The 13,853-nt window shown below is 39.9% G+C and overlaps 1 protein-coding gene across 1 annotated transcript in view; it reads left to right on the top strand.

The window, feature by feature from the left end:
• The window catches only part of LOC127626054 (A disintegrin and metalloproteinase with thrombospondin motifs 9-like), a 68,682-nt gene that overhangs the window by 23,208 nt on the left and 31,621 nt on the right, over nucleotides 1-13,853 (top strand). The window contains exons 17-24 of the mRNA XM_052101585.1: nucleotides 412-578; nucleotides 692-821; nucleotides 2,370-2,496; nucleotides 5,619-5,829; nucleotides 5,952-6,113; nucleotides 6,244-6,405; nucleotides 8,268-8,387; nucleotides 10,826-10,933. Coding sequence (XP_051957545.1) covers nucleotides 412-578; nucleotides 692-821; nucleotides 2,370-2,496; nucleotides 5,619-5,829; nucleotides 5,952-6,113; nucleotides 6,244-6,405; nucleotides 8,268-8,387; nucleotides 10,826-10,933 — 1,187 coding nt within the window. The remainder of the gene's footprint in view (nucleotides 1-411; nucleotides 579-691; nucleotides 822-2,369; nucleotides 2,497-5,618; nucleotides 5,830-5,951; nucleotides 6,114-6,243; nucleotides 6,406-8,267; nucleotides 8,388-10,825; nucleotides 10,934-13,853) is intronic.

Here is a 13,853-nt window from a genome sequence, read left to right as displayed (position 1 = left end):
GTTTCAATGTGTGCTGGCGGTTGGGCTGTGTAATGTGTGAAGTAGTGAGAAAAGTAACTCATGAAATAAGCTACATAATCGCATTAGTGTGAATTTTTGAAGCAGTCTGACTTCAGCTGAACAAGACATGGCCTCTTCACAGGATATTGGATTATTTTGCCCTGATTAGCTTTATCTTCCCTGACTGTTGCTAAATCTTACTGTAAATGAAAACATTTGATTTCTTTGGTCATTACAAGTCTTGTAGGGAGACCATTTTTTGTTTAAAACTAATGGATGCTACTCCAATTGTTTATCCTGTGGCAAGTCTGAAAGTATATTATATGTTTTATTTTGGTTTTTATTTGACAAATGTTTTTGAGCATGCACATAGAGAAAGTAAAGTATGCATGTTGTTTTCTGTTTTTGCAGCCTTGTCCAGCAGTCGTGGAGAATATTTACTCAATGGAGATTTTGTGGTCAGTATGTTTAAAAGGGAAGTCAGAGTGGGGAATGCTGTTATAGAGTACAGTGGCTCTGACCATATAATTGAGAGAATTAACTGCACTGACCGTATAGAGGAGGAGATTGTTGTCCAGGTATGATGGATTTATAAAATTCTTCTGTTGTGCTTTTTGCATTGTAAAATCACACAGATAATATTCATTTGACATATAAATTTTTTTGTCTAATTATAATATTTTCAAACTAGGTGCTTTCTGTAGGTAACCTCTATAACCCTGACGTCAGGTATTCCTACAACTTTCCCATAGAGGACAAACCTCAGCAGTATTTTTGGGATGCATATGGCACGTGGCAGGAGTGCAATCTTCTATGCCAAGGTGGGTGTGAAATAGAAATAATAAAATAAATGAATATATGTATATGTATATAAATACTGTATGTATATATGTGTATATATATATGTATATATATATATGTATATATGTATATATATATATATATATATATATATATATATATATATATATATATATATATATATATATATATATATACACACACACACACAACAGTTAGTTTCCGGTCCTCAAGTCTGATTGGATGAGAGACGTTCCATGAGCACTGATGGTCTGACACCATCAGCACTCGGACTGTGTGTATCAATACGCTTGCGTTCGTCATACTAAACTAAAGTGTAAGAGCAGTGCATATGTGTTAAGAGCTAATGTTGGCTATGTCTCTTTTTACATAATTTTTTGTTTTTACAAATATAGTAGCCATCAGGTTGTGGCAAAAGATCGTTTTTGTGTGTAATAGGAGCCAGTTGGTGACGTGAAGTGAATTTGTTAGTTATTGTATACGTAGAACAGCGTTCTGTGATCGCTTGCTTTAAACGGCTTTAAATTAACTACTTCAGCATTTAGGCTCATTATAGCTGAGAGACACAACAGACTGATTGATTACAGAACTCGCTGTGCTTGCCTCTTACCGGAGTTTCCACATTGGATACATACTGTTTAAAATGGCAGAGGACATTGCGGTTTCTATAGGGAATGACTCTTGTGCACCGGCTACCGTGAAATAGAGAGGAATACCCACACTCGGACGGCTATTTTACCACTGAGAAAGCTGATTTTCAGAAAGCTGACAGCATCTCTGCTTGGGTGTGGCAACAGGTGATTGCACATGCTCCGTCTCTCTCTCTCTCTCTCTCTCTCTCTCTCTCTCTCACACACACACACAAACACACACACATACACACACATCCATCCATCCTTGTTTATCCAATAACTTCTTCTAAACAGCCCAAGCCGTGATACTATCTGATCGGATTCTGATCTGTCGCATAAGAAAGTAGTTCCATGCACAAATGCGTTTTTATGACCGTACTCAATTTTTCATAATTTAAAAAAATGTACTTGTTCATTGAACTGTTGTATATAAGCAATATCACACTCGCAATCTTGCTACATGGCCCTAAATCAGCACTGCTGTGATTACCAATGGCACTCAGCCTGCGGCCGAATCACAGCAGTGTAGATTTAGGTCCATATCACACTCTTGCTCGTGTGATATTGCTTAAATATATATATAATAAATATATTAGAATATAAATAAATATATATATTTACTAAAATGTTTGCAAGAAAGGTGAGTTTGAAGTTTGGTAAACTTGAACCAGATGTATGATGTTATTGGGGGCTTGGGGTCATTGGGAGCAGCCTGTCCAAACATCTGTGCTTCAGTTTTTCTTTCAGATTTCTTTGTGGTTGTAGTGAAGAATTCTATGGGCAAATTCTCTTTCTTTCTTTCTTTCTTTCTTTCGTTTGTTCTCTTTTCTTCTGTATTTCTTTGATTGTCATTATCTCTTTCTTCTTCCTTTCCTTATTTCTTACTTTTTCACTTTCTTTGTTCTTTTCTTTTAGGAGAGCGCAAGAGGAAAATCATGTGCATTCGCGAGTCAGATAGAGTGATGGTGTCTGATCAGCGATGCCATGGCTCTCCAAAACCAACTGTTATTACAGAGGCATGCAACACAGACTGTGAACTTAGGTACAAATGTATATTCATTTTAAATGCATATTAAATTCCACTTTCAGTGTTTCTTATTTTACCAAAGTTTTTTGTTGTTGTTGTAATGAAACGACTTGGTTACTATTACCCCCGGATGGAGGGAACGAGACATTGTGTCAATGTAGTGACACTAGGGGTCGAACTTGGTAGCCCCAAACACCTCTGATATTTGAGAAAAGGCCAATGATAATTGGTGAGTGGAATTTGCATACCACTACCTCGGATATATGGTATAAAAGGAGTAGACATAGTCCCGGCCATTTCAGCGGGTAGTTCAGTGTTGTGGCAGGAGGGACGCAACATCTCATTCCTCCATCAGGAACGGAGGTTACAATAGTAACCAAGATGTTCCCTATCTATCACTCACTCAAAGTTGTGTCGATGTAGTGATACTAGGTGTCCCTACATGCCACAACCAGCTGAACTGTGGATTACGTGGATCGGCGGTGCAGATGCAGGCAAGCTACCGTGTGCCTAGTAACAATGCACACAGCCCCATCGTAACCTTCCCAATGCCCCAGATAAGTCGCAAAGTCCCTCGTACCCCATGTAGGTGAAGGGGACAAGACATACTTACAATGGGAATAGGCCACATCAGTCGTTTTGACCTTTTCTCTCTTTTCCTCTTTGAAAATGAAAAATTTACAGCTGGGACCAAGATATATCCACGCTGGGGAATGTGTTCTTTTACCACGGCGAAAGGACACAGCAGAGACCAAAACCTGCCTGAAGGGGAGGTTAATGTAGAGACATATGGAGAACCTATTGCAAGTACAGGGGCTGACCTGACAGGGAATACTTAACAAGTACTGGGCCTGGCATCGAATTCCTCTGCCAAATTTGCCTGCCACGGGGTGTTGGGGGAAGAAATACATCCAGGGTTGGCAGAACTCACGTGGACCAAAAAAGCACACATTATCCCCTCAAGGAGGGGAAAGGCGCTGTGTGCAAATGGGACACCCAGCCAGCTGTCCGCACACTTACCTGTTTGTACCTGCTAACACATGGGAGGAACTGGCTCAACACGGAGATTGTAAAATCCCGCAAAGGTATTGGGTGTCACCCAGCCCGCTGCTCTACAAATGTCTGTTAGAGCTATTCGCCAGAGCCCACGAGGATGCCACACTCCCAGTGGGGTGTGCTTGTACTTCCAGAGGGCACGGCGCACGTATGCCAAAGTAATGGAATCCACAATCCAGTGGGGAATCCTCTGTTTGGAGGCAGCCTTTCCCTTTCCGCTGTTTCCCAAAAAAAAAAAAGCTGCTCAGAGTGTCTAAAGCTCTCTGTGCGGTCCAAGGAAATACGCAAGATGACATGGCTGGGTCTGCCTCTTCCCGGAGCAGTGCTTGCAAGTTCACCTCTTTGGGCTTTGGGCACATAGCCTGGCCGGGGTCTCAGGATCACGTTAGAGTATGCCAAACCGCACTCTAGGCATGTATTGCTGACAGAGAACGCCTGCAGGTCCCCAACCCTCTTGATGGAAGTGAGCGTAGTCAGGAGGCCAACTTCAATGAGAGGGCTTCTAGCTCGACTATCTCCAGGGCTCAAACTGGGCTCTCTGTAGGCCCAGCAAGACTACAGTGAGGTCCCATGAGGGAATGAGGCGTGGCCTAGGAGGATTCAACCTCCTGGGCACCTCTAAGTTGCCTTATGACCAAGTAGTGCTTCCCCAAGGACTTACCATCTACATACTTACCTGTTCGTATCCACTTTCAAGGTGGAGGGGGACATCCGCCCCTCCAACCTCTGGGGATCTTCACCTTAGGGAGAACACCAATTCGCGAACAGACGCCACTTCAGGGCATACAACTGCCCTTTAGAGTGATAGTGTCTACCAACGCTGGTAGTAGCCCACTTAGGTCTCCCACGTCCTGTCCAGGGGTCAGAAATGGAGATTCCATAGGTCTGGGCATGGGTGCCAAATTGTGCCCCGTCCCAGAGATAGTAGGTCCTTCCTCAGCGGAATTTACCGGGGAGGAGCTGTCGCATGGAGTGTGAGCTCCAAGAACCAAGTCTTGGTGGGCCAGTATGGTGCCACCAACACGACTGTTCTTCATCCTCCCCGACTTTGCACATAGTCTGTGCAAGTAGGCTCACTGGGGGAAACGCATATTCTGCGCAGGCCGTAGGGCCAGCTGTGTGTCAACGTGTCTGTGCCAAGCAGGGTCTCGGACAGGGAGTACCATAGCGGGCAGTGGGAGGATTCCTGGGAAGCAAATAGGTCTACCTGTGCTTCATGAATCGACTCCAAACTAGCTGAACCACCTGGGGGTGGAGTCTCCACTCTCCTCTAGCATCACCTGTCGCATCTGGCATGCGATAGGGTTCGCCTGGGATGTGAGTCACTTCTGACTCCAAAGGAGGACCAGGACGGGGAGCAGCTGGAGTGGCTTTCTCTCTATGAAAGAAAGAAAGCCGCGATAGCAATGTTGCCATAGTCACGCTCTCGCAGTGAGAACATGAGCCACCCACGAACGCTGTCTCAGTGTGACTAGGGCTGATACACGTGAGACAGCGATCATGGCCGTTAGAGGGAGAGAGATAACAACCGCACCCAGGAACTGAACATAAACGGAAAGGCTGGATCTTTAAAAAGATGCTCTCTGTCAGTGCTCACTCTTTTAGAGAAAATATACCTTTTTTTTGTGTGGTTGCTGAAGTGCCCAGGGGCGTTCTCTGCACTTATCTGTGCGAGGAGAGAGAGAGGCCGCTGTAAATGTGCAATATATCTAACACCCTGTACACTTTTAGAGGTGAATGCCAGCAGGAAGCTCTACACTGAAGTCTGAATGAGTGGTTGCAAGCCATCTCCTTTGATACCGTATGTCCGGGGGAGTGGCATGCAAATTCCACTCGCCAATTCTCATTGGCCTTTTCTCAAATATCAGTGGTGTTTGGGGCTCCCAATTTCGACCCCTAGTGTCACTACATCGACACAACATCAAGTAAGTGACAGATAGGGAACTAAAAATTAGACTACATTGGTGTTTAGGCAGTCCTATTTTTTGTTTCCTGTGTATATTCATTACTGAATTTCAGTTTTTTTTCATTGCCTCTTTTCGCACAGTAGACATTCACATGGGCATATCTTTCATTTACAGATGGCACATTGCTCGCAAAAGCGAGTGCTCAGCCACATGTGGACTGGGCTACCGGACGTTGGACATTTACTGCACCAAACAGAGCAGACTGGATGGGAAGACCCAGAAGGTTGACAGCCGTTATTGCAGCAGCCTACGCAAGCCTGATGACAAGGAGGTGTGCCATGGAGACTGCAACCCTAGTGGATGGGAGTACTCCCCCTGGTCAGAGGTGAGAGAAACTTTGCTGGTCTCAAATCAGCCCTTGTCCTAAGCCAAATGTACTTGATGTCAGGAAAATATGAGATCTTGTTATCTTTAATGGCAACAGAACACTTTTCCTTGGTTATTAAGTGCTCCAGGAGCTGTGGAGGGGGAATGCGTCGTAGGACTGCAGTATGTGAAAAGTCATCAGAGGCTGTTGATGAAAGCAAGTGTAACCCACAAGACAAGCTTGCAGTTCAGCCCTGTAATGAGTTCCTGTGTCCTCAATGGAAAACTGGAGAGTGGTCAGATGTAAAGACCTATCGATTCATTTGAAATATAAAATGGATGTAAAACACTTTGCTTTGTGCCTAAGAACACCCCTTACCCATGGAAAAATCACTATAACTAAATTGCTAATATGTTCTGATTAATTTGGTAGTGTTTGGTGACATGTGGCAAGGGCTACAAGCACCGCCAGACTTGGTGTCAGTTTGGAGAAGAGCGTTTGGATGATCAATTCTGTGACTCCTCCAAACCAGAGTCGGTACAGGCCTGCCAACAGCAAGAATGTGCATCCTGGCAGGTGGGACCCTGGGGACAGGTCAGTACAACCTTCTGTTTTATTGCTGTGAATTAGAGGTAGACATATATATTCGTTTTACCGATTAATCGTGCCGGTAGTTGCTTTTTGGAACAATGTTCTTTTTATCAGATATTTATTGGTTGAAAAATAAACCACATCTGGGTATTTTTTTCCATTTTGTACTCTGGCATCTATGTCTGTGCCAACTAAGAAAATGTTGTAACAGTCTATGAATCAATGTAAAAAACTATCAGACAATTAATCAATTATTGGCCTTTTCCACCACCTTAGTTATCGTATTGGCAAAATCGACCTCTACTGTGAATGAGACATTGTTTAGGTGCAATTTTGCTCTACTGTTTATTCTGCAGTAGGTACAGTATATTTGCGTGGCTGTTTGTGGAATAATTTACTCTGTTTTTCCCTCAAGTCATATTTATTCATCATTTTTATTTGCCATATGGTTATTTACTTTATAAACTTTATAAAGTTTACATTTCCTGCAAAATATTTTTATTGCGATACACAGTACTGTGCAAACGTTTTAGGCACGGCTCTGTGGGGACCGTGACAACTGTTGCAGGGCTCCCTGTTCTTTTATTCTAATCTTTTCTATTTGCAAAAGTAATGTTTGGGAGTCTAAAATGTATTTTCCCTATTGACACACTAAAGCTGAAGGTATAAATAATCTTAAGACAAATGCGTTTGTGAAAAATCGTAAGTGCCTAAAACTTTTGCACAGTACTGTGTATTGATATTAAATTACTCATACCGTACTATTTTGGTCATACCATCCATTCCTAGTTTAACATGTTGTTTTGGTATGTCAGGTGAAGGTGAAGGTGAAGAGAGCTTATTTGCTGGATACATTATGTTTATGGGATGGAAATTGGAAACTCAGAAATTGTGTGATGAATCCAATATGATTTTTAGGATAGCAGTCAGTGCTATAACAGCTTTGAGTGTGTGCACAGGCAGATATTGTAAACAGATTATTACAGCTATAGTGTGGGCGGAAATGATAACAAAAAAAAAATAGAACAAGGTTAGAAAAAAGTTTATTTTGCCTTGAAAGAACAGGGATGTCATCACCCCTGTGGAGAATATGATTAATTATGATAATAGATAGATGGCAGTATACACAGATGGATGTCTACTGTCTCTGTGTGTTTGTATATGACAGAAGGGATGTTCTGACCAAACAATGAGCTTATTAGGGCTGATAATGTTTACCTGAGTTTTTTATTGCACTAGTACATATCCTCTTTCTCTTCAGAGATCAGCATCCACAGCAGATATATCCCTTTTCCATCCCTCTTTCCTCGTTTCTGTCTAATTTATTTCATGCAGTCCTCCAATAGGGTCATGCTTTTGACTAATGTGGAGCACATCCAACACAACCATATATAAGATGTATATCTTCATCTGTCTGAGGATAATGTGTTTTCTGTCCACTTGAGCAGTTTGTGGCTGTCTTCAAAAAAGCAAATAGTTCTTCAGAGAAGCCCCTAAACGGAATCACAAAATTGATTCCATTTTATGTGGACAAATTATCTTTCAGTCTGAAAGTGTGACGGAGATTATTGATATTTCATATAGGGATTGCATTAAATGTACGTTTGAAGTCATTTAATGAAGCATGCGGCAAATCTTGCAGCAAATGTTGTCACACAAGTTTGACCTTGTTTCAAGGGGGTAGGCGGAGAAATGAAAACCCTAGTTTACCCATGCGGGTGCTTATCACATCAATACTTGTCTGATGCCAGTGAGCCAATAATAATGGACGGACTCAAATGTCAAGTTATTCTCTAGAATGCAGCAGTAAATGAGATAAATGACTGCTGTACCTAACTGACCTCCCTCTCTATGTGTGAGTGTAGTGCACCACCACATGCGGCCCAGGTTATCAGATGAGAGCTGTAAAGTGTGTGGTTGGCTCGTATGGATCCGTCATGGATGACAATGATTGTAATGCAGCAACACGTCCAACAGACTCTCAGGTAAGAACGTTGTGTTTATTATGCCTCTCAATAACTAATCCAAAGTAGAGTGGTCCCCATGTCCCATTCTTCTTTCTCTTTCACACGATTGATTGCAAACTAAGATCTGCGTTTGGCAGTATTTTACAATATGACCACTAGAAAAATCAAAAAGTCATGAATCAGTCAATTAGAACAACTCTTCCTGGTTCAATTTGCTGTTTTTTTTTTTTTTTTTTTTTTACTGAATCCATGCCACAACCAAGGATCTTTGAGATACAGGACTATTGACAGTTCAGTCTCAAGTCTTCTGTTGAGTGCTCCATTGTAAACTTTGTAATGGATTTGATTTGTGACACAATTCCTACTGATATATTAAATTATATGTTTTAGGGATAGGCACAAGTACCTACGACTTCATTTTTGGCATTTCGTTCATTGACAAATAAGGTTGTCCGAGGTGATACAAATGAGAAATCTTTAAAAAATCTACTTTAATATGCATGTGACAAGTTTGTATAAATTTTAGCTTTGATTCCATGTTGGTCTGAAAAAATGTAGTGTTTTCTTCAAAGAAATGGGTAACACTTTACAATAAGGTTTTATTTGTTAACTATTTGGTATTCAAATATAAGAGTGAGAGTGAATACATGAGAATGTACACAAACATGATTTCTGAAAAGTAAAAAACAAATTGGTGATAGGTGAAATACTTTGTATTTTGGAGTTAAGAATATCGAGACTTTTTTCTCAGAGTTACACCAAATGACCTGAATAAAATGTGCCATTTAATAATTTGTTTTAATATTTATATTTATTTATTTATATATATATATATATATATATATATATATATATATATATATATATATATATATATATATATATATATATATATATATATTATTATTATTATTATTTTTATTTTTTGTCCCAATGACAACAAACATGCAACCTGCATGTTGGATATACCAAAAGTTTTTCAAATATTAATCATATTTTTAAATAAAAAAGTTTCACTGCTTTTTTTTTCAAGGAATAATGATAAAACATTATTCTGCACTACTCATGCCGGTAATTCTTTTTTCAAGAATTTAAACTTTTAATGAGACTACAATTTTTTGTACTGTCACAGGATGGTTATACCACATGACATTTTTTACTTTAAGCCCCAGAAAAAATATTAAAATGACTCAATAATTGAAAACATGTTCATCATAGAAAAGGTGTATTCAAGTAATTTTGTGTGAATTGTATTTTCAATGTATTTTCTAATCATTTAATAGCATCATGTCATTGACCTGGTACTGAAAGTAATTAGAAATTAGAAGCTCATTTTGTGTCAACATTGTATACATTAGTATACTTTCAGTCTGTGTCAACAATAATGCCTATCCCTGATATGTTTGCATTTTGATACATTTTATTATTCACTTAAAAAGGAAAGTTATTAATTGTTTCAATGTACAGTCCTTTAAAAAGAGCTGGGTATTTTTTTCAGTGTGCAAAAGTATTATATTACTAAGTGGTTTCACAGCATACTGAGATAGTGAAAGAGAGAACAAGATAGCGGGCTCAGGTACAGCCTTGAGAGGCAGGAAGGCAGTTTCCCACACTGCATATTTATCACCTGCCCTCAATAAGTTTCCTTGTCTAAAGGAAAAGTATGGGTCGACACACACACACTTGCACACCCTACATCAGTGTGCATTGCATGTGTATAAATGTGTTTGGCTATGAACATTTATTACTACAGAATGAGCTATAATGGCTCTAACTACTATGTCTATATAGATCAACCATAGATTTATATTTAATGCTCATTTAAGTTAAATTGCAGTTATCTGGATCTTGACTTTATATTCACCATAATCTGCACATATTGTACATGCAAAAATACATCTAGCCCCTTCCCCCAGTATAATTGCACTGTAGAGCCAGAGTGGCTGCATGCTGTTTCAAAGACTATTATATGATCTTTCCTGGGGCATTGGTTTTATATGGCTTCGTTTTCACAGGGTTTTTAAAATAATTAGACTTTTTCCCACCATCAAGCCCTCCAGGTTGGTAAAAGACAAGGAACATGTATACAATAAAGTAGAGAGACAGAGAGAGAAACTTTGATTAGAAGTGTGAAATCAAGAAATGAGTGGTTAAAGGCAGAAATGGAACTGGAGGTATGTGTAAGTGTGAGAAAGTCTGGAACCAACGAAGAAATATGTTTCCACAGAACGAAAAAGCGACAGGCCCCCTGGTTTGAAATCCTCTATGTGCTGAAAGGCGCAGTGACCCTGAACAAGTCGCTTTACCTCCATGTGATTACAGCCAGTCAGGCATAAAGCAAGCACACTGGCACCAGAAATGAAGCCCTAACGCTTCACACTATAGAATCACAGATCTTCATTACTGGAAATTGGTTGTCATTTGTGTTATCAACACTCCCTTACTTCCTTTTATAGGACTGTGAACTCTCTCAGTGCCCTGTCACCCATCCTGTTGCCCCAGAGACCAAGGTGATGCCACATCCTGGTCATAAAACACAGTGGCGCTTTGGATCATGGACACAGGTACATAACTGAAAATTATCTAATGACCCCATGAAAAGGCTTGACTAGTATTATGTGAAATATTTCCTATTTAAACAGGAACTTAGGGTGGGGCATGTGGAAGGGCTCAATCCTTTTTTTTAAATAGCCAAACATGATTTTCTACTTGCTATTTAAAAGTCAGAAGTAGGTGGTATTGTGGGGAGGGGCATTCTCATTCTAGAGAGTATTTGATTTGAAAAATCAAGTCAGTGCAAAATGAGTAATCGATATTTGTGATAAGGAATTTATTGATTCTGGTTCCAGTAACGAATATTTAGTACTTACGAGGAATAATTATTTGGAAATAAGAGATGCAATTCTTAATGCGTTTACTGCCCTCTGCAGTCTGTTGCCAAATTATGAGATAATTTCAAGTTTCTAAAGAGCAGATATAACAAATAAAAAAATGCATACATACATAAACAGTGCTTGTAAAATTCTAAACAAGAAATGTGATAGCATATTTCATTCATACATTTATTATTTTCTAAAATTTCACTTATTACAATAAAACTTGTGTACCTTTAAAGGGATAGTTCACCCAAAAAATGAAAATTCTCTCATCATTTAGTCACCCTTGTGCCATCGCAGATGTGTATGACTTTCTTTCTTCTGCTGAACACAGATGAAGATTTTCAGAAGAATATTTCAGCTCTGTAGCTCCTCACAATGCAAGTGAATGGGTACCACATTTTTGAAGGTCCAAAAATCACATGAAGGCAGCATAAAAGTAAGTTATAAGACTCCAGTAGTTTAATCCATGTCTTCAGAAGCGATATTATGGGCGAGTAACAGATCCATATTTAAGTCCTTTTTTAATATCATTATCCACTTTTACATTTATTTTTCTTTTTTTGGGGCAATTCACATTCTTCATGCATACCGCCATCTACTGGGCAGGGAGGAGAATTTATAGGGAACAAATGACTAAAATATTGATGTTTCTCACACACACCTATCATATTGCTTCTGAAGATATAAATTTAACCACTGGACTCATATGGTTTACATTTATTTTTTGGAGCTTCACAATTTTTGCACCTATTCACTTCCATTTTGAGGACATGCAGAGAACATATATTTTAGCTGAATTTGCCTTTTTGGGTGAATGAACCCTTTAACTACATGTTGTTATATAAAAAATCAGTCAGTAACACAGGAAGTGCTGTATGTTTCGGGCTGCAGATTCAGAAGAATCGGCCCCTTAGAGTCATTCAAGTTTCAGACTATACCCAAAGCGCTGTACAGATGTGGCCAAATGTATTGGCAGTGACATAAATTTAGTGTTTTGCAAAGTTTGCTGCTTCAGTATTTGTAGATAATTTTTTCACATGTTTCCATGGTATACTGGAAAACAATGATAAGCATTTCATAATTTTTAAGGCTTTTATTGGCAAAAACATTCAATATATGCAAAGAGTCAATATTTACAGTGTTGACCTTTGTTCTTCATAACCTCTGCAATTCACTCTGGCATGCTGGATATCAGCTTCTGGGCCAAATCCTGACTGATGGCGATCCATTCTTGCCTCATTAGTGCTCGGATTTGATCACAATTTGTGGGCTTCTGCTTGTCCACTCGCCTTTTGAGGATTGACCACAGGTTCTCTATGGGGATTAAGATCCGGGGAGTTGCCTGGCCACGAATCCAAAATTTCAATGTAATGATCTCCGAGCCACTTCATGATTATTTTTGTCTTGTGACTTGGTGCTCCATCATGCTGGAAAATGCACGGATCATCACCAAATTGCTCCTGGATCGTTGGGAGAAGTTGCTCTTGCAGGACATTTGATACCATTCTTTATTCATGGCAGTGTTTTTGGGCAGAATTGTGAGAGAGCCCACTCCCTTGGATGAAAAGCAACCCCACACATGGATGGTCTCCAGATGCTTCACTGTTGGCATGACACGGGACTCATGGTAGCGTTCACCTTTTCTTCTCCAGACTATCGATTTTCCAGAAGTCCCAAACAGTCGGAAGGGGGCTTCATCAGAGAAAATAACTTTGCACCAGTCTTCTGCTGTCCAATCCTTGTACTTCCTGCAGAATTTGAGTCTGTCCTTGATGATTTTCTTGGAGAGAAGTGGCTTCTTTGCTGCCCTTCTTGACACCAGGCCATTGTCCAAAAGTCTTGGCCTCACTGTGCTTGCAGTTACACTCACATCAACCTGTTGCCAATATTGAGCAAGCTCTGCACAGGTGGTGACACTAATCCACAGCTGACTCCTCAGAAGGAGATGCTGGTGCTTGCTGGACACTCTGGGACATCCTGAAGCCTTCTTTACTGCAGTTGAACCTCTCTCCTTGAAGTTCTTGATGATCCGGTAAATGGTTCTTTCAGGTGCAATATTCTTTACAGCAATTTCCTTGCATGTGAGGCCATTTAGCAAATACAAATGCAAAGCAATGATGGCTGCACGTCTTTCTGTAGAGGTTACCATTGCGAACAAGAACACAATGATTGGAAGCACTTCTTCCCTCCATTTATAGCAATCAGTCTGTTCTTATAATCCAATCAGAAATATAGAGTGATTTCACCTGACTAGTACTCATTCACACTTTCCCAGGTGCTGCTGATATGATTAGTGAAATGATGTTAGCTGGTAATTTTGTGTCAGGGACAAAAAAAGTGAAATTTAGATTTTTGTGATTAAGTAAATTGTTTTGGCCAATGAAGCTTTTTGCAATTATCTAAAATGCACCTGATTACTCTGCACAATAATCTAGAAACAATGTGAATCAACACCACAACAACTGAAGCAGAAAACTTTGCAAAACTTAAAATTTATGTCACTGCCAAGGCTGTATGCTCTGCGCTGTAGATTCAAAAGAACCGCATAATTAGAGTAATTTGTTAAGAATCGTACTATACAGGAAGAGAACCTGTTCTCGGTACC

This window comes from Xyrauchen texanus, chromosome 32, assembly GCF_025860055.1.
Source record: "Xyrauchen texanus isolate HMW12.3.18 chromosome 32, RBS_HiC_50CHRs, whole genome shotgun sequence".
Classification (NCBI taxonomy): Eukaryota; Metazoa; Chordata; class Actinopteri; order Cypriniformes; family Catostomidae; genus Xyrauchen; species Xyrauchen texanus.
Note: the sequence above shows the minus strand (reverse complement) of the source record. Positions and strands in the feature narration are given on the sequence as shown.